This window comes from Protomyctophum parallelum, assembly GCF_964188405.1.
Source record: "Protomyctophum parallelum genome assembly, chromosome: 15".
In the NCBI taxonomy this organism is placed as follows: Eukaryota; Metazoa; Chordata; class Actinopteri; order Myctophiformes; family Myctophidae; genus Protomyctophum; species Protomyctophum parallelum.
This window is the reverse complement of record NC_139710.1, coordinates 44,959,801-44,984,652: the sequence shown is the minus strand read 5'-3', so window position 1 is coordinate 44,984,652 and position 24,852 is coordinate 44,959,801. Positions and strand designations below refer to the sequence as shown.

Genomic DNA, 24,852 nt, shown 5'->3' with positions numbered 1-24,852 from the left:
GTTCTAAACAATAACATTCACCTGTGACCTGAGGCCAATTGCACCACTCAAAATACGTTACGAGACTTTACTAAGGTCATGGAGGTACCAATTTGAACTCTTTAAGCCCAAAGCAGGATCAGGATGTGGTGTCCAACCCAATTAAGTCACACCTTCAGGTGGGAAAAATAGGCATTTGTCAATTCAAGCACTAAATTAAGAAAAGAAAGCAACCTGTAATTAGTTTAGACGGAAATTGGACCATTTATGACACCGTGGTTGTATTAAGAGAATTGATCACACCAAAGATTGGGGCTAAAAAGGAGTAAGGACAGAGGTCAAAATGTTTTCATCAAGAGTGGATTTGTTTTTTTACACTAAATTAAGTAAGGAACGACTGCATCTTGCCACCTACTGATGGAAATGGGTACTAAACATGGATAATACATGACTAAGTTAGAACATGAAGGCAGCTGGATGTCATGTTCATCTAAATTTTATATAAATTATTCAGAAATAAATTGTAATAAATGTATGGATTAAATGTACATTAGTTAAAATAAACAGACGGAAGTACAAGTTTTGATCAAATCTTTTATTTATACAATGCAAACCAACATCTGTGGATTATTTCCTTTGACAGTTCTTCGTGGTCTCTCCAGCTACTGTGTTATGTTATCTGAAAAAAGTAATGACCAATCTTAATCTAAAATAATCAAAAAATAGAACTGCAAAAAGTTATTACCAAAAGTCCCTGTATTCCCAAGGAACAAAGTTGCACTTTTCACCCTAGTGTTACAATTATCTGAAATATATTGTCCAACAAGGATAGACTTTAGAAATGTCCCCCCTGCAGTTCATGTAAGTGATCAATAAAATGAGTTTTTTGTTTGGAAAATAAATTTCATTACAAAAAAACAAAAAAACATTATTTTACATGTCATAACTACTGTACACTGAGCATTAAATTAAAGCAGAATATTGGCCAGACTGGAGGTGTGTGAAACAAGCAACTAAAAAGTTATGATAGTAAAAAAAAATGAATCACGCATTATTGCATTATTTATGTTAAGTGTACCTGTACATGCACTATGCAGCAGTAGATTTTAGTGGAATGATATACACAAACACACACTAACATAAAGCTTGTGCGCATAGGTCAATATCCCTCCCGATCGTTTGCCATAATGAGATCAAATATGCAACCGACTTGTAAATGTTCAGTTCCCTGAAGTCCATAAAACACCCTTGAATGGACTGGGGTCAAAAGATTGTCCATCGTATTCTGAAAGCAAGGAAGCCTCAGAGTGCCATCGAGCCTCGATATAGATACAAAACGAATTAACTGAATAGGAAAAGCCCAAACATAATCCCCAAAAGCTTCAACAATGAAGTCCCCTCAGTTTGTACAAATGTAGCAGAAACATATGCATGGTTCATACAGTGGTAATACATCATATTAAAATGACATTGATCCATGTTGGCTTTGGGAATCCTAGCAAAAATATAAACACCACGAAAGACTTGGCTACAACTTAATGTTTGAGCAATAACAGGACTAAGGCCAGCACCGTCAGCTTGTCTGCTAGCATTCACCTACTTCCAGAGATGTCAAAGTAATTCCGTGCACAAATACATACTATAAACTAGAACAGAGTTGCATTTGTCAACGAATCAGCTTCTCAGACAGATTCGCTTTTAAGAAGGCAGGAATGTGTCATATAGTGACAAGTGAGGAATGCCTAGTCTTTCTCCTTTACATTTGCCACACAGCAAGCAAGTTATTTCTGCTCTTAAAGTGGATGGAAGCACCTGGCACACAGAGGACTGGAGTTTTAAGGACTTTTGGCTGTCCCATTTATCCCATGGGGTGTTTATGACTGAATATGAATATATGCAAGGCATTACAAAATCACAAGTCATGTTTTATACTGTCTGGTAAATAAATACTGGTGGGGGTACATGACCGAGGAACAAATGTAGTGCAAGACATCATGGCACTACACATCAATTACATTTTCAGGCCAATTAATTCAGGAAGCATAATGTTCCAACTGTACAAACTATTTAATGACTGACTTGTATAAAAAGGTTCATCGTCTGGGGAAAGTTTAGAATGAAGTTCACATTCAATTTATTGTACGATAATGAAATAAAATGTAATCCTAAAATAAACTGACATCAAACGAAATGAAATAAGAGCAAAATGTTATTTCTTTCTGAGAAGGTTCCCTAGGTCGGGAAGCAGAGGGTAGGCAAGGCTGCCCTCTAGTGGATAAAACAGCTTTAGTACAATAACATGTTAAGACATAGTGACTAGAGTAGTCTTAAAATGGAAATTTGACAAAGCATTTGTAGCAGCGTTTAAAGCAGAAATTCACTGGTAGACATTACATAGCTGAAAGCATTGTGTTAGAATCAAGCAGACCTTTAGAAAAATAAGATTATCGTGTGGCATTAGTGCTCCTTAAGCAAGATGTCCAAAAGAAGACTGACATCAACTCCCAATGACTCAGTAACATGTCTCCATTGCATATTGAATACTAAGACTTATGGTGTGAATAAAGCATCAGGAACTAACATCATTACACACACATGGTGTCAGCATCCAAAGTAGGTTAAACGCATAGCATTGATGCTTTAGTAGTGTTTACCCAAAGTGTTTTAGGCAAAAATGGTGTCTGAAAACAACACACATAGTAATATCCAAATGTCACATACTGGGTTGTGAAAGCTGGCCATCAGAGACCTTGGCATGATTGGCTGGTTGCTGGTGCTTTGTTTCAAACATACAGTTCCACACTTTGCCCCCCTAGAGGGACTTACAGGTACGTGTCCTGCTCTGTGCTGCTGAGGCTCTGTGTGGATTTCCGGAGGGGAGACTCTTTGACAACAGACAGGTCTTTAGGTGGTGGTTGCTCCTCAGGAGGCGAGTCTGTGATCGTCCCAGGCAAAGGCTGTGGCTGGAACTGGGGTTGAGGCTGGGACTCAGGGGGCTGGGGTTGAGGCTGGGGGGACTCAGGCTGTAGCTGGGTCAGGGGGGTCTGAAGTTGAGGCTGGGTGGACTCAGGCTGTAGTTGGGTCAGGGGGGTCTGAAGTTGAGGCTGGGTGGACTCAGGCTGTAGTTGGGTCTGGGGGGTCTGAAGTTGAGGCTGGGTGGACTCAGGGTGTAGCTGGGTCTGGGGGGTCTGAAGTTGAGGCTGGGTGGACTCAGGCTGTAGCTGGGTCTGGGGGGGCTGAGGTTGAGACTGGGGGGACTCAGGCTGTAGCTGGGTCTGAAGTTGAGGCTGGGGGGACTCAGGCTGTAGCTGGGTCTGAAGTTGAGGCTGGGGGGACTCAGGCTGTAGCTGGGTCTGGGGGGTCTGAAGTTGAGGCTGGGTGGACTCAGGCTGTAGTTGGGTCTGGGGGGGCTGAGGTTGTGGCTGGGTGGACTCAGGCTGTAGCTGGGTCTGGGGGGGCTGAGGTTGAGGCGGGGTGGACTCAGGCTGTAGCTGGGTGGCTTGAGGCTGAGATTGTGGGGGTTGAGGCTGAGGCTGAGGCTCAGACGGAGCAGGTTGAGGCTGTAGCTGGGTCTCGGGGGGTTCAGGCTGTGCCTGGGAGAGGGGGGGTTGAGGCTGTGGCTGTGGTTGAGGCTCGGACAGGAGGGGTTGAAGCTGTGGCTGGGACTGTGGTTGAGGCTGGGACAGGGGGGGCTGAGGCTGGGGAATAGGCTGAGACTGGAGCTGGGGAGAAGGATCGAGTTGGGGAAGAGAATGCATTTGGAGAAGAGGCTGAGGAACCTCATGGGTAACTGGGGGCTGTACTGATGGATCTCTAGGTAGTTGCCGAGGGTCAGTAGAAAGTGGGTAAGGATTGGGGATCTCCTCAATGGGTTTAGCAGATTTCTTCATGCTCTTTTTCTTCTTGCTCTTCTCCTCCTTGGTCTTGTCCCCCTTCTTGAGCCGAGGGGAGGGGAGTGGAGGTAGTGAGGGGGCCTCCACCACGATGGTTGGGTTCTGCCTCAGGTCCTGCCGGCGAGGCGGTTCAGCCAACATGATAGCCCTGGCACCGTGCATTCGGGGAGGTGCTTTGAAATTCAGCTCGCCCCGGTTCTTCTTCCAGCGCTTCAGTTGGCTGTAATGCTCTCTCTCGACGTCTCGGGCCGACACTGGTACCTCCAGAACCTACACCAGGAGCAGAGCGCATAACTGTAGATAGATATAAACATATCTGGACATGACATAAACCCTGTATCCACTAAGCACTAACCAATTCCATTGTAGGTGGTCATCGCTGTTGCTAAGTAACTACTTAAACATGTTGGACAAATGGTACGTTTTCTCCTAAAAGTTTAACTAAATTCAACTGGAGGATGAATTATACTATCTTCACAGCACTGTCACAGAGACAGAGCACCATTCCCATTTTAATGACAAATGGAAACAAAAGCTTCCTGGTGGACTTCACATATGAATAAATTGAACAATAGAAAACATTCCCAAGATGGACAGCCCTTTCTGGAAAAAGAAACTCAGTACACTTTAAACATTTCTCCTAATCTGAACGTGGTCAGTAAATGCCAAAGGGCCTGGGGCTTGTGTAGATACTGTACATGGCCCCTCCCAGTAAGAATTGCCTTTCCAATAAGGGACTCTATTGTCCGTCTGGACAGACACTCCATACAAAGCCTTGCACAGGAACCAGCCACTGCCCAGCAACTATTCTGTTCAATTGGACTATCATTTTTTAACTTGTGCTCCAAGACCCTCCTCTATTCCCCCACTCTCTGAATGTCTGTACGGCTATTGTTCTAGAGGGAAACACCATGTCATATCATTAGGTGGCATGAGGCTCATTGATTACATCATAAGATAAGGCATCAATGGAGGCAGTCGGTCAGCTTCAAGAGGCCAGGATTGGTTAACCCATTTAGACCTGAGGCCGAAGTTTTCAGAAAATTGTATAAAAGAAAATTATACACTGGCTATTAAAAAATAGCAGATATACAAGCTCACAGCACATCACGTTGTGCCACACTGAGACACCTGCTATTTTTGAACAAATTTGGAAATCTAAACAATGTTTGGAACATTTTGAATAATTTATTATATATTATTATTACATTTTTTACACAATTCTTCTTTTCTGGGGGTTCCTGGAACAAGGATCAGATGGGGGTCCATGGCCAAATATTCTGTATATCAACTTGGGGGTCCTTGACCAATAGTTTTCAGCCAAAATGGCTGACTTCCCCTTGTATTGATTATCACACAGCTGTTCTTACCTCCCGAACAAGGAAGCCCTCTTGCATGTATCGTGGCTCTATGGCCCTGAGTAGCTCCATAGTTTCATACTGGCCCTGACATGCCTTAAGCTTCTCACGAGTCCCCAGCATTGTCTTGAGCAGCACCAGACCCACACGGACGATTATCTTCACTCCTAAGTGGTGGAGAGTACACAAAAATCAGTATTAGTCTGAGAGTACAATTAACAATTTGAATTTGCTATTACTAGACTCGAACCATAGACTGTAAAAAATATGGACAAAGCGTTCCCCGGGTCTAACATGAACGTAAAATGAAGCCTGTAATAATATGCTAATTCCTGATGTAAGTCGCCATCTTTGGTACCAGCTGGCCATTGGCTGGCTCCGTTTTGTATACCAGCTGGTCATTGGCTGCCCAGACAACGAGGCGGGACTTCCCCCCTTCTTCTCCGTTGGTTTTTATTTTGACTCGAGTGGGAGGGGAATCCCGATCATAGACTGTAATGGTAGCCACGCCCCTCAGAACATACGAGATGGTTTTTTTTCTTTATGGTCATTTTTTTAATTAATGGGACCATAATTTTCCAAAAAGAATATTATGACATTAGAAATGAGACTTTAAACTAGTGACTGGAAGAAGAAAGTATTCATGACCATGTTTATTAAGGTAATACAGTCTAGGTGAAGTTGGGCCAAAATACATGGGCCTCTATGGAGCTATGGGGCTTTTTGGGTCCGGTCCAGCGCCACAACAGGCCATTATATGAACTACCGATTTCAAATGAGGCTTCACGAAATATCTGGCTGACTGCCCCCCTGACTCGAACACTGAGAATGTAGCCGAGCTAGCTGTGCAGAACTCGGGCCACTGAATTTGAAAGCGAGATGTTTAAAGCATGTCTAATAACTACTTTAGTTCAAGCTTGCATGAGAATGAATAAATATTATTATAAATATATTATAATTGTAAATGAAGATACATTGTCTGAATTCATGTTTTGTGAAGTAAGTCTGTGTTACTGCAATAGAGAACTGTACAGAAACCGCTGTCACATTCAGGTTTCACTTGTTTAGCGATTCTTCTTACTTCAGTGGAGGCCCAGAAAGCAAAAATGTGTTGATTTTATAATTTAAAGTTACAATCAAGTCTGTTATGTCTCCTCCTCCCACTGGAAAAGTAATTGCAAAAATGTCTGAAGTACAATAAAGATGTTTCAAATTACTTACTTATTTTGTCAACCAGTAGGCGTCCTACCTGACACACTATCTGACACCTGACACACTATCCGGTCAGCTACCAGTGCACCACATAATTCAAGTTCAAAGTTTCTTTAACTGCTCAGTGTTCACCAAGTCACCTTAACTTCGTAAAACTGCAAAGTTGTAGCAGATATTGTTTCCTCCTTACCATCGCAGAGGATCATGTCCCAGACCCGCAGCACAGAGGCCCAAGGCAGGGTTCTAGAGAAGGCACACATGAACCACTCTGTCATGTAGAGAATGGGGTCAATCTTGTGCTTCTCCAGATGACGGTAGGCTAGTGGGGAGATGCGCCGTAGTAGGGCATACAGGATCTCTCCATCCAATTGTATAGCTTCCTAAAAAGGGGGACAAGTGGACAAATCTTAATACTGAAGACAGAAAGACATTTAATGCACTGTGTAATTCATACACTCATACACTAATTAATTAATTCAAATCTAATTAATTAAGTTCTAGCTTGTACATGGCCAGTTTCACCTACTGGCAGTTAAATATACCCAGTAGTTTTGCTGCTAGATGCTCAAGTGTTCTGGTGCAACCAGCCTTCTCACTAAAGGACTTTTCCTCCCTACCCTCGAACACACTTACTTACAATACATGCTGTCTGCTGCCTCCAATAAGCTCTGCCCATCAAAAGGTTATGTTTGGTTTAGGGACATGGTTGAGGTTATGTTTACGTTAGGTTAGGGACATCTTTTAAAACTCTTCTCAAAACATACTTGTTCAGAAAAGCATTCCCCCCTAGCCCCGTTGAATGTTTGTTCACTGAACTCTGTCGGTATTTTTATTTTTATCCATTACATTGTTGTTGTTTTTATATTGTATCTTTGAATATGCTTTCTGCTGTGGGTTCTTGATTTGCTGTGGTGCATCCGTTTGGATGCGTTTGATTTTCCTGTGAATTTGTTGTGCAGCACTTTGTGACTTTGTCCAGAAAAGTACTATATAAATAAAGTTATTATTATTATTATTGAGGTTAAGGTTTTGTTTACGATAGGTTTAGGGACATGGTTGAGGAACTTGAGGTTAGTTAGGGTAATAGCTTTATGCCTCGCACATACAGCATCGTCATATAGGCCCTCATTTATCAACCGTGCGTACGCCATAATATGGGTGCACGCCGAAATTACCGAAATTTTCGGCATTTACCATTTCCGCCAAAGCTTGAAATTGAACTTGAGTAGGACAAAAAGTCACGTCTGGTCGGGAGCTGTCGAACGCTTTGTCCTCACCAGTTTTTCTGCGTAGAACAGCGGAGCAGCATTGTTTGACCAGCCGAGAGGCTGTCACAGGCATCTAAACATATGTTTTCACTCCTAAAATGTATAAAACTAATAATACATGTGACAAAAATATATTTTGTAAAGGCATGTCATATGAAATTGGTAGGATATTTCCAAGTGTGCAAGCAATTAAAATCCCCCCCCCCCCCTCCTCCTGCTTAACTTCCATGACATGGATCGAGAGGCATTTGCATAGCTGCAGCTATAGCTCTTCTTTTCGCAGATAAGCCTGGGACCGAGGCTATGCTATAGTCAAGTCTACCAACCAACGGGTAGCCTATGGCTACGGCAATCTACAGCCATGTCTTTCTCGCGTTACGTCTCGTCCTTTTAATTAAGGAAACCTGACGCTCGAATGCCAAATGTGCCGTGCCGGCGTGCCAGCCAGCGCAAGTGCAGGGGAATCGAGTGGACCGCATCGGAGATAGGCTAACCCAGCCAGCCCACCAGTGCCAGTGCCATGTACATGAGGCTGGTTTAGGCAGCACATTAATATAATTGACAGTTGACAATGTCACACTAGCCCAGCCACTGCAGCGACTCGCGAGGCAATCTAAATAGATTGTCCATAAACGTGCATGGTCAGTGGTCACGGTGTCATGGACGGACCACCACAAGAGACAGACAGGACAGGAGGGAGGAGATGCACCTAAAACAGCAGCGTGTGTACGCGCCTATTTAATTCATGGTTCGCAGGTTCAGGTTTTCGTTCACTAATATATTTTGTTGTATATTAAATGAATGAAGACTTTTTTTTTTTTTTTTTTTTTTTAAGATATTTTTTTGCGGCTTACGCCTTTTATTGATTTTTGAAGGGACAGACAGTAGGCCGACAGGAAACGGGAGAGAGATGGGGGGACGACATGCAGCAAAGGCCGTGTCGGGTCCGGGAGTCGAACCCGCGGCACACCGCGACTGGACCACCAGTCCGGTGCCCAGACCGTTACGCCACGGCCTGGGCCATGAATGAAGACTTTAATAATTTAATATAGGCTACAACAGTAGCCTACAACTTACAACACACAGCAGGCGCGTAGCGTGGATCAAATGATTGACTGGGAAAATTAGCATGGCCGTTAGGTGTGAAGTGTGGACGGTTTGGGGGACCATTTAAAACAAAGGTGGCTTGCATGCTGTGGTTTACTAACCAGAAAGGCAAGCGAGGTGAGAGGAGAAACAGACAGCGTAGGCCTACAGCTTTATTTAATTCATGCAGGTGTTCGTTCTTTATATATTAAAATACAATAACACACCAGTTGGGCTTGCAAGTTGCGTGTGCGTGCACCTGTGTGTGTGTGTGTGTGTGTATGAGAGGGGGGGTGAGGCGGGCAGAAAGGGGAAACTTTTTCATTTTCTTTTTCCATTGTGTAACTATGGTTACCATGCGTTGTTTGGTCGTATTGCAGAACGTTCATGTCGCAAAAACGAGGGTGAGGCTTGATTTCATAGGGCGTGCCAGATAGATTTCAGCCGTCACATTTATTAACGTCGGAACGAAATTAAGGAAGGATCAGCTGTTTGCCGTGGCGACGTGGGTGTACTACGAAACCTGCACTAGAATCTTTGGCAGATTTTACACTTGATTGATAAATGAGGGCCATAGTCTGTCATCAAATCAGATCACTGTGCAGTTCACACTACACATGACAATACTCTGTCTTGAAATCTGGTGTCTTAAGTCATTGTGGTTTCCTGAATGCGGTATCAAACGGACGGTATCACACTACCAAGAGAGTTCACCAGGATGCGATATTCCGGTAGTACATAAACAACACGCAGACCTGCAATATTCTTTTAATTGTTTTTATTCAACTACATTTTAATGTCTTTTCAACCTATATTTATTGATTATTGTCTTTCAAGTTTACATATCAAATGCAAGAATCAAAATCACCAAAAGGTAGCACATCGCAAATTTAAATTAAATGGAGAACAAAGTACCTTATTGGCACACACCAATAAAGTTAACACTTACTTGCCAAGAGCCTTCATCAGAGGCTCTGATCTGTCTGCACAACCACTGGACTTGCAGCCCAATTTTTGGACAAAAGAGCTTAAAAGAATAATTCACTCCCAATAGACCGTGCGGTAAGCCCCGCCCGCTCGCTCAAGCTGCCTCGATACCGTTGTTAAGCAGGACAAACATCAGCGATCCTCCATTGAGGACCGTGTTATTTCGGCATTTTTCCGAAGAGGAATAGAAGCATTCATATCACCAACATTCATACTATAATAATGCCATGGTGAAACGTTGCTGTTGGGCGTCCTGCAACAGTGCTTAATAAGTACCCAGAACGTTTGGGGCATTTCTTTTTATTCCTTTTTCCGTGGGTGCGCACATGCACATGTCAATGTTTACGTTCTGGAGGTGGAGGACGCGGCGGTCACTCATTCACCCTCCCTGCTACTAAATCATACTATTAACGTCAACTTTAACTAAACAATGTTTAAATCAATCGTCTAATAAACAACTAACAACTTACATTGGAGCAAATGGTGTGCTTTGTAACTTTCTAATCTCCACGCTCAGTTGCTTGTGTTGGTCGGAAGGCAGCCACATAACTTCACCCACAGGCTCCAGCCTCCAGTCACGTTCCCTCCCACTGCGGTTCAGAAAAAGAACGCTGCTTACCATTTTCTGCACATTGTATCCAAAAAGTGAAGTTCCGATATTGGTCTAAACTATTTTGAATTTAGGAATGGCAAAGAAAATAGTTTAGACCATTAGCGGACCTTCACTTTTTGGATGCAGAAGGGGGTAAGCAGCGTTCTTTTTTTTCTGAACCGCAGTGGGAGGGGACGTGACTGGAGCCTGTGGTTGAAGTTATGTGGCTGCCGTCCAACACAAGCAACTAGAAAGTTACAAAGCACACAATTTGCTCCAAGGTAAGTTGTTTGTTGTTTATTAGACGATTGATTTAACCATTGTTTAGTAAAGGTTGACGTTAATACCAGTATGATAGTAGCAGGGAGGGTTTACGAGTGACGCCACCGCCGCTTCCTCATCTAGAATGTAAACATTGTGCGCACCCACGGGAAAGGAATAAAAAGAAAATTCCCCAAATGTTCTGGGTGCCCAACAGGAACGTTTCACCATGGCGTTATTATAGTATGAATGTTGTTGATATGAATGCTTCTATTCCTCTTCGGAAAAACGCCGACATAACACGGTCCTCAATGGAGGATCGCTGATGTTTGTCCTGCTTAACAACGGTATCGAGGCAGCTGAGCGAGCGGGCAGGGCTTACCGCACAGTCTATTATGTGTTTCACCTGACTAGCAAAGTCAGGTGAGATAATTGGCGCAAAGCCAGACTATCTTGTCAAAATGTTGGTTTCCTGAATCTTTTTAAACATGTTTTTGCATCGTGACTAAAGAGTTATGAGCCTTCCTCATTCAACATTAGAATCTGCTGTGGTCAGCACTTCATCAACGCTGGTGTAAGCTCCCACCCCTGTGTTTGCGAGATAATTGGCGCTAAAATCTTGTACTGTGAACTCTGCATAGGGGAAGTGCTGCCTGGGTTTCTCAGGGCAAAAAACTCCCTCCTGCAGCCTTCTCACCAATTGCATGGGAGCTTATAGTTTACAGTAAAGATTTTGTGTTCCCTCAATGCAGTTTTATTTTATGCAGTAACACTGCATAATAGTCCCTTTAATTAATATATTGTGCAGCAGGCGTCCTGCCGTAGGTGTCCTACTCGTCCCTGGCAACGATCCAGAAACAGAAAGCTTTCTTTGCAAGCTTTAGGTGCAATCGAGACCATTTTATTTTCCTCACCTGTTCTAGACCAACAGCGCACGTGTTTCAGCTCAAGCCCAACACACACCGGGTGCGCAGTGACGCGGCACAGGGCCTGGAAAATAGAACAGTGGTGTATCGGAGTGTCAGGCGAGGCGTCAGCGCGCGTCGGACGCCGCTGATGTGGGATAGGTTCAATTTTCATTGAAAATAACGGACCCGGCTGTTTTGACGCGCGGCGTTCGCAGACGGTGTGTGAAGCCCTTGAAACAGCCTTTATCGGCGTTGTTCCAAGATAATTATAAGATTAATTGAGAGCACATCATCACTACAGGTTGTAAAGCACTCAAGCTCGTCATACTGGGTTCAATGCAGCTTTCTACTAAACTTTGGAACCCCCCACCCCCAGTGATGATCTTGTGGTATTGACAATAACACCTGCCAAAGCTATCCCATATGTGTGTAATAAAAGTGATTAAATCTTACCAGGCCAGGACTATAGTATCCAGGAAGATATTTCTCACAAATCTGGACCAGACCCCAGAAGGCATCCTGTGGAAGAAGAAAAGAACCCACAGATGATGTCAGTGAAACATAGCAGAATAACTCAGTTTATGGGATATTTCTTTCCTGTGTGTTCACATACTGTGTAGATGTCAATGACATGCAACAATGGGAATTTAAACTTGGTTTAAACAGCAGATGGCCTAATGCCCTTGACATGGAAAAAGGTTGAGAATCACTGTGGTAATCCAAGTGCTACCTCAGCAGGCATGTGCATGAGCAGCACAGCAGCAATGGGAGCCTGAGCCTGGCAGTAGCCCTCCTCTGGTCTGTACAGAGTGTAGGCCTTAAGAACACGAAACAGGTCCTGCTGCCTGTGTGGGGGAAAGAACACACGCAAACAAAACGAATGATGTCATGCAGGACTTTGCCATAGACTCTGTGTGGGATAAAGACAGATCACAACTGACCCGTGGCCTCCTCGTGACACAAACATCTCATGGAAAGGAAACTGTCGATGCAGGTCCTTCTCTATCACATCCACCCACTTGGGGTCTCCCGCCTGGTTATCTAGCTCCTGAGAAAACACATGGAGAAGTTACTTGTTGAAGTATTAAAGTGACGTTGATATACAAACCACGGGGAAAATGAGTTTCTTTAGAAATTATTTTAATTCTAAATTACTGCATAAGAAACAGTGTAACACTGACGTGATATGGCATGTGAATTTCCACCACTGTACAATGGTTTCAACACAGCCATCTTTTTACAGTACATTGAGCAAATCAGAGTAGTGATAGTACACAAACAGTGCTGTAAGGGGGAAGTGAGAATGGCAGTTGTTTTCTTACTGACCTGAAACTTCCCTTGGTTCTGCTCCCTCTTAACTTTGCCCCCTGACAGGTAGAGCCAGGCACGGCCTCGCAGCGCAGGAGGGATCCCTTTCTGGCAACGCAGTCTCACCTGAGACACCAAATGACAAACGCAACACACAAGCTCAATGAGTTCAAAACTGTAGTAAAACATATTTTCTGCATCCTCTCCAGGGAGATTTTGTTCTTTACCAATCACTTCTAACCATTGTTATAAGTTGTTCTAACAACCATATATCTTTTCTGACAATTGTATTCATTACTATGAGTGGCTTGTGATAATAAGAAAACTTTTAAAATGACTTGTCAATCACTGTTCTGTCAAATGGGGGGACACGTAGATGTAGGGTAGTAATACTTTAAGATGTTATTTTATAATAACATCTGAGGTTTGATACGATTTTTCTTCAGTTTTATTATTACGTTTATTATTATTTAGTCAGTGGAAAAATGTGTTGGAGCCTGGATTTCAAGTAAATCAGTCATCTTAACTCTACTAAACTTAAACACTATTTAAACAGAAGCAAATGTAATATTATTTTATTTATTGTAATTTATGTTTACATGTGCAGCAAGAGAAACTCCTTGTACATCTTCTGCCTGGTGAATAAAACCTCTGGTTCTGATCACGTACAACTGTATCTGCATCAACACCAGCCTTATCATATTCCCCTGGTGTAGAGACCTCAGTGCAATTATACATCACAACCATCTCCATGGAATTAGTTCTGTAGAATAAACTTTTCCCTGCAGCACTTTGTTACGGTCTGGAATAAAAGAGGAACTCTGACCTCATCAATGCCCACGCCCTGAACTAATGTGAAGAGCACCACCCTGCTACCATGGTGACCCAGGTTTCACAAGTTTACTTCATGAGCAGCCTGGAGGAACCGCACTTATAATAACCTTGGATTCCGCCTTTTGGACTCTTTTAGTTTGTTTCCTCTCATCCTCTGACATAATACTGGCACTATTCCATAAGGAGATCACGTCATCCCGGCTGTACTATGTCATGCGAGAACAGAGCCCTACTAGCACAGCAGGCACAGGGGTGAAAAAAGCCATTTCACATTACAAACGGAATGTTTATTGAAGCGGCTAGATCAGTATACCACAATGTTACCACTTTACCAGCATACAGTATGCATCTGAAAAACCTCAATTAATGCTTAATAGTGGCTTGAAAGTTGAAGTTCAACTGAAAAGTTTGTATTTTGTTTTCTGTACTCCTATGCCTTTAAGGGGAGTGTGTGCTCCTTGGAAACTAGAGACCATCTTGTGATGGGATCACACCAACCAATTCGGTGCAATGGAACACATGACACAAGAGAAGTGAATTTGGTCAAAAGGCGAGCGCTACCAAATGTATTCAACATACCTAACAATCCTCGCTTGGTGGTCAATCTATGTTAGTATAATTGACATAATGTGTTTTGCTGCTCGACCACACCGATCTTTGAACTCAGCCCTCATCAGAAATAGACAATAGCAAAGTTTCATGACTGCATCTTCAACGGTTGTGAAAACTAACAAGGTGCTCATAAAATGCAATGGAAATTGGTCACTGCACTGCACACTGAACTTTCAAATGCTGTTTTTCTCCCAGTGTATAGGAAGAATGCTTAGGATTTGTATCGTGGCCTCTCGCCCTTGAAATATATAATCCTTGGTTTCTGTTGTGTGTAAACAATAATAGCAATTCAAACCAGTTGTCCTCAAAACCACAGTTGCTGTCATAATACTGGAGGGAGCGCTCTGATCATGGCAGCACAGGCTGCTCGTGCACGCACAGCTTTAGCCCATCAAGCCTAATTTATGCTCCATCCCTCAAAAGGTGTCACATGTGTTGTGCAGAGAACGGCCGAGACTAGCACACCTCTGACAACGGTCACATCAGTGACGTGATGTGAGCTTGTATATGAGCTGTTCTCTGCGAGCAATACTGTTGCGCGATGAAGTATATGTCTCACTAGGGTGTGCGGCACCTCACTAGCCAACACTGAAGAGTAGGTTTAATGGACTGTCTGAACCCAGCAGTCGCCAAAACAACAGGTTTGGGGATCCGTTGGGAATTGAAATGATTACATGAAACAGTCACCATGCATCCATTCTCAATGTTTGTAAACAAATAATTGGTCTATAAAACAGGCATTGAGATATGACTGCTGTGAGGACAGACTACACGCTAACAACATCCCGTATTAAGCCCCAGAGCTCTAATTTAGTGTTGTGCAGCCACACCCAGACACTCAGACTGTCAATTTGTATGTGTGGGGTGACTTCAGATAAAGGAATGGGTCATGTCATGCCCTGGCTGGTGCTGACTCATGGAAATGAGTTGAAGTCAGCGTTCAATGCTTAGCTGAGATCCATTTGCACAAGAACCAGCTAGACAAGTATGGATTCAAACACTCCACATGTGCATGCATGCATACACATCAAGCCTTGTACAAACAAACACTGTGGGTTTTCTATTTGCATTGTCTATTATTAGTTAGGATTGGTGGTACTATGATACATACACAATTATATTAAGACACCAATAAACAGATATGTAACGTGGGGTTGATTACTGTAATCAGAAGGCTTTTCCAAATGCTCCACTATTATCCACATGGCAGGTACCACCCAAGGTACAAAAATAAATCCCTGGGCCTTTTGCTCTGACCTTGCTGTGTCTTTTGATCATCCACTTGTCCCAGTGGCTGAGCATGTCAAGCCATTTAATCTCCCTCTGCCTCAGTACTGCTGGAGGAACGTCCTGGGCCCTGGAGAGATAATACAGACGCCATTTCAATTTGAAAATGCTGTGTACACCAAACAAAAGAACACTTATGTTGTTTATTCAGTGGGAGGGGGGGGGGTGACTGCACAAACTATTCATACATTTATTTGACCATCACTCTGCTGAACTGTCATCTCTGCTCAAAAATTAGGCCACAAGGCTGTCGCACCCCACCTACTTGGATGTGTGTGCAAGACAGGACAAGAAGAGTTATTGAGAAATGCCAGCATTTTCATTGGCTTGTGTAAGGCTGTCACAATACTTTAAAATTAACTTGCGCAAAAAACAGCAGGGCTCATTCATAGGTTTGCTTTGATGATATTGAAAAATCACAAACTAATCACAAAAATTGGCTTCGGCCAATGCAAACGTTATTGCCTATTTAAATTCAAAGAGCTATAGTAAGGATGGGCCCATGACATGAAGTAATTTAAGTTTGTTACAATTAATGTTATAAGCAGATTCACAAAGTCCCTGAATACTAAATGGAAAAGAAAATGTATGGGTAGCCTAACCTATATTACAACTGAAGCCCATTTCTCAACTAAGATATATAATTATATGATCAGCAAAAGCCTGTAATTGTAGTGTATGAGAAGTCTTCAAAGTGAGTTTTTTTTTCTTTTACTTGGGAGTCGGGACAACCCTCTTTCTTTTAATGAGGCAGTCTACATTATGGATCTGTCTTGTGCACTAAGAATCTAGCTCCAGCTTTGCATAAGCTTAAAGAATGATGGCTTTTGGTAATTGCCATACAAGCTGAAACGAAACCCTGAGTGTGTGACTACCTATAATGCCATAAGAGGCTCTCTAGTTGTGGGGCACCAAAGCAGTGAGTGGCCTGAGGCCTGCCAAAACTCCAGAAAACAGGAAGCTCCTAGCAAGGCCAGTGCTTAAAGTTGGCACAACTTTCAGTCATTTCTTCCACTCTTTCTTTCAGCATTGCACTGCAGGCCCTGAGCAAAGAAGAAAGGGAAGCTTTCTTCTTCAGTCTTACTGTAAGTGGCCTTTGAAGCAATGAATGAATACATTCGTATGAATGAATGAATGCATAATGATTGTGACAATGCAACTTGTATTTGGTTTTCTTTGCTTTGACACATCTTGCCCAGATTAAAGAGGAATTATTTATGTTTACATAACATGACAAGTTGACAACCATTTCAAAAGAGAAGATCATTGATTTTTTTTTTGGCCATTTAAAAAAAAAAGGATGAATATCTATGTGTCTCAGAATTACATTTGACAGTAGACCTGATACAGGACCATTGGTAGCACAGGTTGTCATCAATAGACTGAGTAGGGCTAATTTGACAGCAATACATGCACTGGATTCAGAAACCTGTGTCACAGAAGGAATCCGGCTTTTAATGGAAGGTGTTTACGTTCCCAGCCTTGTATACACTTCTTATCATGACATGAATGAAAGGTCAAACACGGGCATATATATATATAAACAATAAGCAATGTGCCACGCAGCGTTTAGGAGACATTGGAAATGAAGGACAAAACGTCAATGCCTCAGTATGGAGATACAGCGAGGTGACACAAGTGAGAGTTGGCTTTAAAAACGTTGAGGTAGTAATAATGTATGCACTACCATGCATAATATATACAGTTGAGTACCATATAGTACACACAGGCAAGGCAATCACTGCTTTGCAGAGTTGTTGTAGCGAACTTACGATTCTTCTGAGTACTTCTGAGCCCCGCCGATGAATCCATATTTATCAGTGTGTCTGTCACTAGTGAATCCGTTGATCTCCGAGTCGGATCCCAGGGAACTTTCATCATCCATATGACTGCTGCTTATAGTCCTTATGCTCCTGGTATCGACCGAATCACGACGGCCGTTCTCGATTTTGGCCATGGTAAAGTTAGGCGAGTATCTATCTGGTTAACCTGGCTAATGTCAGCTAGCTTTTGCTGGCTGCTGACAGCTGAAAGTCAACAACTATTTTTCCGTCTTTAAAGTCGACTCGAATGCCATGTTTTTTTTATTATGTTTTTTTTTCTTCGACGCTAATCAATCTGCAACTTGACCTGCCAACTTACATTTAGCTTATAACGAACAACCCATTAAACATAACGCTCAAGATGACGGGTAACAGTTTACCCAAATATGAGGTACGTACGAGTACGAAACGCAGGGCTCGTCAGCTAGCTGGCTAACTTTGCTGCTAAAGTCATGAGTTAACGTTAGCTAGCTAGCTAACGTGTCGTTAGCTAATCTTGTCAAACCGATCCAGTATTATGTCGTCTTTTATTGTCAGCAAGCTAACGACACATGATCAACTAGTTAACACATCAACCAGTCCAGACATTCCCTACCAACTACTTTACCAAGCTAACGCTAGCTTGATTCGCTGTCATGTCATTCCGAGACGGGCTGGACCTTTTTAATACATCCATAGGACTGTACAGATTTAAGTGTTATACAGAACTTGGCAACCCATCGAATACCGTGACTCCAGATGTCGTTTATTCGCCCGGGGAAAGACAGTGTGGTTGTCACTTGTCAGGCTCAAGTCTGAACTCCCATGAAAATGTGATGCGATGCCATTATGCCAATGTACATAAACACCTTTTATATATAGTAATTTTCTATTTAAATTAAACTACAGTCGTAGGAGGCTTGTATAGAATTTAACCTATGTTTTTTTTAATACCTGATGCAATTACACTTGTGGCAGTTAGTTGAGATGTTCATCTCGACATGATTTTATCATGTCTTTCTAGTCTACTCTCATCTTCAACTCACTGTCATAAAACACTGGCGAACATTAAGGTCACAGAGATCAACAGGTCACCAATTCCGTCGTAACTTCACTGTCGACGCGTTAAACCAGAGTTGGTACAGTACACCCATCCTCCTTGGGATTGGTTACACTCTAAGACCACAAGAAGGAGACAACGTATCTAGTATCTACCAAGCCCAATGATCTACTGTACACACGTTCATCTTTATAACCGTTAGCATTTGCCGTGAATATCACTGTAGATACGTTGCCTCCTTGTGGTCGAGTCGAGGGAATGCAGCCCTGCATTCATTAGTCGACATTAACAGTTTCCAAGTGAAGTCAATATGCCCCTATACACGTGATTAAGAAACAAAACGTGTTAATGCAAAGTCTAGCATTCCTTTATTAGATTTTACAATCATTCTAGATTTCTACATACTCTTGCAGCAGCTAATCAGTACTGGACGTCAAGAATACGGTAGTACAACCAAGGCTCTCAGCTTTACTTACAATTGACAGTTTCTCAATTTTATCATTACAATAGTAATGTTTAGAATATAGTGTGTTGTATCCAGAATTGCTGTCTCAAAATGGTGTATACTGTACATACAATTTAAACAATACAATTTTTAACATTACTGACAAATATACTTAATACATAAAGGTGAGGGTAATAAATGACACACCCACATGTAAAAATGTATTGCAGATAGAGGAACATTTTAGGAGAAACGTTTTTCTTGACGAATGGCTCACTTCTTTCTTCCACCTCTCTCTTTCAGTGCCAGGTGAATGACCGAACCGTTGCTCATATTATAATAAGCCAGAGAGTTGGAATCTTTGATAAACATGCCCTAAAATGAGGAAAAGTATTCATATTATTGCCTACATCCATCCACAATCATAACATGTGAAACATACCACATATTCCAAAAAAATGAATACCTCATACTGCAACTTCTGTTTTCCTGCTGCCATACCAGTGGCCTCGTGGATTTTGACTTTGATAACAGACACCTATTGAGAAGTGGAGAAGAATTTGCACATAATAAGTAACTGCAGGTGCACTCAGTTAGATTTGACAGATGCAGGAGAGAATTAGAACAACAAACAGGTGCATACCTGATCTGTAAGCGGGACAGTGAAATTGAGTAATTGTCCACTCAGCTTCCATTCCGTCTTGTCCTGCATGTTGGGGACCTGCACTTTAACCGCCACAGGACCCTGGAGATAAAAGAACAGTAAACAAAAAAACATTGGCATTTTGAGCATCTACAGAGTACCCTAAAACAGTATTTCATCATGAAGCCCAGAGATCGCCAGAGGTCGTTGATCGGGTTCCAAGGAGTCCACACACAGTTAAAATGAACCAACAAGTCTGCGTAACTCAGAGTCGGAGTGCACAAATGTAACCATTTGGTTCCTTTTGTACAGTAACACTGTCAGAGTTAAATTAACAGATTTTACAGTGTAGCGTGGGTTCCAGAGACACATAATCATATCAAATACTAATGCATTTCAAACTGGTCCTCAAAATAAATAAAAAGAAAGAAGGTTCAGAATCACTGCCCTAAAAAGCAAGGATTGGCGGGACCCTGGTATCAGCCATTTGACACAGACTTTTGGAAATTCTATGACAAACCTTGTTTCTGCGTAGGAACTCTTCTTCTGGCATTAGATTATCCTCCGTCTTCATCTTCTTGTTGGCTGGCTCATCATCACGAGGCGGGGGTGGATGGGACGGAGGTGCAGGAGCAGCTGGTGGTTGTGGTTGTGGAGGAGCTGGGACAAATGCTGGGGGGAGGGCGATTTAAATGAAAATTACAGCAACTAATTACCATAAGCTTTGAGTAGAATATACAATTACTGTATAATTAATTGTTTTCTCACCAGTTGGGACCACCATAGGTGGTGGTCTGGGGGCCATGAGGTGAGAAGCATTTGGAGGCATGGGTACCACATTGATGCGGGGTGCATGCATCATGGGAGGCATGGATGCTAGAACCTGCCCAGGGGACAATCGCACTACAGGTGCCATTTGTGGCCTTTGAAGCACAGGCACAGCAGACAGGAGAGTGGTCCGCACTGGAGGTGGCATCTGTTGACAGAGCACATTAAGGAGTTAGAGATGACATGCAGTTGCTGTTGGCTAAATATAAGTTATGGACATTTGGTCCTTTAAGATTAGAAACTTACAGAGTGAGGTGGGCGCGGCATTGTATTCATAGGTTTAGGCATATTGGGTGCCGACATAGGTAGGTGGTGAAGGTCACTGGGCTTGCTTGGGCCAATCTTCTCCTTTGTGTCGTCCTCCCCCACCAGGCCCTTGGCTTTGTGGATGGCTTCAATCTGCTCCTGCAATGTGATGTTTGCCTGTGCTGCCTGCTGGGTACGGGCCATGCTACCAGAGTGGCCGTCCCAGGTCACCTGAAGAGACAAGTTCATACAAACTTTACACAACAGTATTTATCATCATTATAAACTAGGGTTGAATTAATGAACGATTGAAAATAGCAGCTCTACAAGCTCACACCGTTCCCCTTTTTTGTATAGTGCAAGTATAATACAGCTTATTCAGTTAATTAAATATCTGTTTCGATATATTTTCGGCTAATTGCCCAGCCCTACTATAAATTCCAAAAATCATTACCTCACCTAATGGCATTTCCTAACAAAAAGAATGAACTCTCCATTGCCGCACTCACCTTCTCCTCAGGCTTCTGTATCTCCTCTTCTCCAATCTTCTTACCAATGGCCGTCTCCTCTACACCAAAGATATCAGTACGCCTCTCAGCCAGCTGTTTCAGGCTGCTTTCGATATCCAGGCCAGGGGCATAAACTTCATCCTCGATCTGCCTCTCTCTGATGCTGCGGTCCCTTTGTTCCAGCCAGCGGGGATCCAGCAGACCAATGCGCATGTGCTCCTGCATCTTACTGGCAGGGATCTTCTCACCAGTAATGGGTGAGACCAGGTACTCTTCTGGAGTACCAACTGTAGGCTGAGGCTTGGAGGCTGTGGAAAAAGCAATAGACTACACATTTCAGGAAAGTGTGGCAATATAACTCTGGACATGCTATTAGTGTTTCTTCCAGGTGGTTACCTTTGGGGTCGTAGTCTTTACGAATGATAACCTGGTCTGGAGTTGGGGGCAACGGGGGTGGCATGGGGTTGTCTGGAGGCAATGGCGCCTTTATGCCCTCATCCTCGTCATCAGATCCCTTGGAAAAGCAATCATGATTGAGTCTCATTATATTGCAAAAGCAACCAAACCAATAACTTTGTTGCTAGATCTGGATGTTAGGTGCATTCGAATATTTTTCCGTCTACTCACCTCATCCATGTCTTGCACCTGCGTGTCCTGGTCTGAGGGCTGGGGGGGTTGGACTTCAGTCCTAGGCTCTTCCCGCTCATCATCCTCATCCTCACTTTCAACCTCCATTTCCACCTCCTCACTCTCTCCAAACTTCTCATAGCGCTCTTGGATTAGGATGCGGGCACCAAGCTCCTCTGGTGTGGTAGGCGGTGGGAAGTGGCCTGTGGAAACACCAACAACGATTAACATGTTGTATGCATTTTGTTACATACTGCTCGGCTGTGGAAAGAGAGATAGTAAACATAGGTATCTTTGTCCATTTCACATAATGCACCTACCTTGCTCATTGGGTTGGAAGTCCACCGTCTCCACCACAACAAAGTCATGCCAATCAATTTGGGCGTATGCCACACGTTCTTTCTCTCGCTCCTCTTCCTCCTTCTTCCTTTCACGCTCCTGAAACTTGGCCCACTCGACACGGTACCTCACCTGGTAGCACCGTTAACATGTACAATTAACATGAGCAATTAACATTAACCTACATAAACTCACAGTGAACAAATTCTTTATGAAAAGACGGCAATTACCTGGTCCATCACCTCTCTTGGATTTTCAGATTCTCTCTTCAGCTTCATCAGCAGGCCTTTGGGAGGGATCAAGATCTACAATGTAGAAGGTAAAATCCAAATGAGTGAGACTATTAATTACATTATTACAACACATCTACTTAGAGAATTAAATAGATATTGGGATGGCTACCTTGGTGTACTGCTCCACCAGCTTGGTGAAGTAGTTGAAGAGGCTGTGCTGTGGCCGCAGGAAGTCAAACTGGTAGTTCCTCTGTTCCTTCTGCATGAGCTGAGTTAGAAACTGCCGGCCATTACGAGAAACAAATTGGGCAGTGAGCTTGACAACGTCAAGGTCAAATGCTGAGATTGACGGAGGATCAGCGATGAACTCAAACTCCGGTGGTGGCTCTTTGGGAATCACAGTCTCGTGAATCACCTGAGACTGCACCTATAGACAGTGAGAGAAACAGCTTGTGTGAACTGATGACATCATAAAACAATCAACTATCAGAATGAACTGTATTTTCTAGAGTTGTTCCATTCAATGCAAAAAAAAGGTAGGAGCACACACAAAGTAGGGAGGTGCTGAACACGGGAGACAAACTTTAAAATAGAAAGCACAGCTCGTTGTCACGATGCCAAAAAACCATATGCTTCAGGGTACAGTTGTTCCGTTACCAGTACACTATCGGAAAAGCCTGGTAATGTCTAAAAAGCTGGCATCGGTCTATTACTCTATGCCATTCCGATACCACATAATTTATCACATGATATTTCATTTAAAGTCATCAATTATTTTGTAGTTGCTTTGAATGCCTCAGTTGATTTTCAACAGCTACTTTTATACTCTTATGGTGCCATTTACATTATTATTTTACTAACTTGTAGCTGCACTACATTTTAGATTCATTCATCAGTGGTTCTCAAACTGTTTAATTTCCAGAACACCCATAACTCGTGTACAAATGGAAACAAATGCGAGTCCCTAGACCCCACTTTGAAATCCATTGTCAATAGTATAAAATACTACTCAATTTGGACTAGTTGTCTGAGTTAGGACAACCAGTGGTGTCCGGTGAGAACTTAACCGGGATGTCTAAATCTCTGACAACACGATATCTGGATTGTAAGACCAGATATTGTCTCGTATGGAAGGCGTTGGGAGTCTCTCGCGAGGAGCGTAGTAAATAAATCTTTCTGGTTTTTAAATTATACACACTCGACCGGTACGCAAGTTATGGGTATCGGAATCATCTCTACATACTCTACCTTTTGATTGAGCTGCTGGGACTGCTGCAGGGCCTGTTGCTGCATAACCTTGGGCACAGCTGCAGACGGTTCCTGTCCCTTTCCCTCTTTAAACTCATTAACCTTATGGCGGTAGTAGGCATGGTACGGGTCGTTGGGGTTGAGGAAGTTGAATTTCGGATTGTTGATTTCATTCTGACGAATCCTTGCCTCAAACTCAGGGCCGTTCCTAGAAAAAGGAAAAGGCGTTAACATCCTTTATACTTTGGCAAATATTGTTCTTCATTGAAGTGTCGCTACCTTGAAAGTATTTCTTTTAATTATTATTAACAAGTTTGACAACCTAGGTATACGTTTGGCATGCTCATGCAGACACAAGAAATGAATTAAGCTCCAGTTGCAACATTTTACACACTTAATACATACAGAAACCAACCTGGCAACAAAGCTGGCAGTCTTGTCAACAATATTTCTGACCTCAGGAGGTGGATAGATTATACCAACAATGGGTTTGGTGGCTGGTGTTTCCTCTACTGGTGGTTCATCGCCCTGTTGACATGAATACATTCACTAAAAGATGCAGGAGGATTCCTAGACTATTTAGCGGCACCACAAATTGGAGCAAAAACAAATCTTTAGCTTATAAGAGACATCTTGTATTTGACCCTTAAGTCAAATGGACATATAGCCTTGCCCTTGTCACAAAGTAAAAAAAAAAAAATTAACTTAACTACCCATTCATTGCATAATAGCTGGCATGGTATTTTGAAAAACATTTCCACTCACATTAGTGGAAGGAATGAGCTAATCGCTAATGGCGGCTAGTAACTTTTAACGTTGTTTTTACCATTTCTTTCTGCAGGTTATGTACATACACGGCCCCTGTCAATGTCACATTACGGATCCTAATGCTGGGATCTGATCATTAGTGTACTACTATCTCCTTACAGTAGGATAGGTTGGTAATAATGGTTAGTAAACGTTACCTTGATGTTCGGCTCCGGTTGAACAATTTGAACAGGCCCAGGCGGCATGGCTGAGTTTTTCGGATATCTTGGGACTGTCTATGAAAATGTAGTAAGTAGTAAATGAATACGAACTATACGTTGATTCGTATTGTTGATATATCAACGATATCGTGATTAGCCAAAGGTCTAAAGTTGCTCATTTATAGTACTTACTTAATCGTCGGGGTTTCGTCAACCTCAGTCACAATGGAGGTATATTACTTCCGGGTCCCACTCTCCCACTCACGCAAGGTCTTCTAACCGCTAAGCATTATGGTACTTGCTGTTCTTAGTGGCGGTT

The 24,852-nt window shown here is 42.8% G+C and overlaps 2 protein-coding genes across 3 annotated transcripts; both read right to left on the bottom strand.

Moving 5' to 3' along the window:
- Positions 1-1,018: 1,018 nt before the first annotated feature.
- LOC310872499 (uncharacterized protein) lies at positions 1,019-18,077 on the bottom strand. The gene is made up of 9 exons (XM_083784410.1): positions 17,358-18,077; positions 15,556-15,655; positions 12,871-12,978; positions 12,486-12,592; positions 12,275-12,389; positions 11,998-12,063; positions 6,633-6,822; positions 5,243-5,397; positions 1,019-4,142 (listed from the first exon to the last, which is right to left on the bottom strand). Exons 1-9 carry the CDS (start codon positions 17,540-17,542, stop codon positions 2,802-2,804), a joined length of 2,367 nt encoding a protein of 788 aa, XP_083640536.1. The 5' UTR covers positions 17,543-18,077; the 3' UTR covers positions 1,019-2,801.
- Positions 18,078-18,798: 721 nt separating this feature from the next.
- sf3a1 (splicing factor 3a, subunit 1) lies at positions 18,799-24,784 on the bottom strand. Of its 2 annotated transcripts, XM_083783776.1 has the most exons (16): positions 24,726-24,784; positions 24,531-24,608; positions 23,981-24,093; positions 23,566-23,773; positions 22,487-22,744; positions 22,315-22,389; positions 22,066-22,216; positions 21,746-21,948; positions 21,515-21,632; positions 21,119-21,426; positions 20,610-20,840; positions 20,304-20,511; positions 20,056-20,207; positions 19,536-19,637; positions 19,359-19,430; positions 18,799-19,267 (listed from the first exon to the last, which is right to left on the bottom strand). In XM_083783776.1, the coding sequence occupies exons 2-16, from the start codon at positions 24,576-24,578 to the stop codon at positions 19,166-19,168; spliced, it is 2,349 nt and encodes a 782-aa protein (XP_083639902.1). In that variant the 5' UTR covers positions 24,579-24,608; positions 24,726-24,784; the 3' UTR covers positions 18,799-19,165. The 2 variants fall into 2 exon arrangements, with proteins under 2 accessions (XP_083639902.1, XP_083639903.1); XM_083783777.1 differs by having other exon boundaries at positions 24,531-24,758.
- Between the last annotated feature and the right edge of the window lie 68 nt (positions 24,785-24,852).

Coding starts and splice junctions, on each gene's coding strand:
- LOC310872499 (XM_083784410.1), bottom strand. CDS start 17,542: ATGGCCAAAATCGAGAACGGCCGTCGTGATTCGGTCGATACCAGGAGC. Junction 12,064..12,274: donor TCATGCACATGCCTGCTGAG/GTAGCACTTGGA, acceptor CTTCTTCCACAG/GATGCCTTCTGGGGTCTGGT. Junction 5,398..6,632: donor GGACATGATCCTCTGCGATG/GTAAGGAGGAAA, acceptor TCCACCACTTAG/GAGTGAAGATAATCGTCCGT.
- sf3a1 (XM_083783776.1), bottom strand. CDS start 24,578: ATGCCGCCTGGGCCTGTTCAAATTGTTCAACCGGAGCCGAACATCAAG. Junction 22,390..22,486: donor TGGTGGAGCAGTACACCAAG/GTAGCCATCCCA, acceptor TCTACATTGTAG/ATCTTGATCCCTCCCAAAGG. Junction 20,512..20,609: donor TGCCGCGCCCACCTCACTCT/GTAAGTTTCTAA, acceptor CTCTGTCAACAG/ATGCCACCTCCAGTGCGGAC.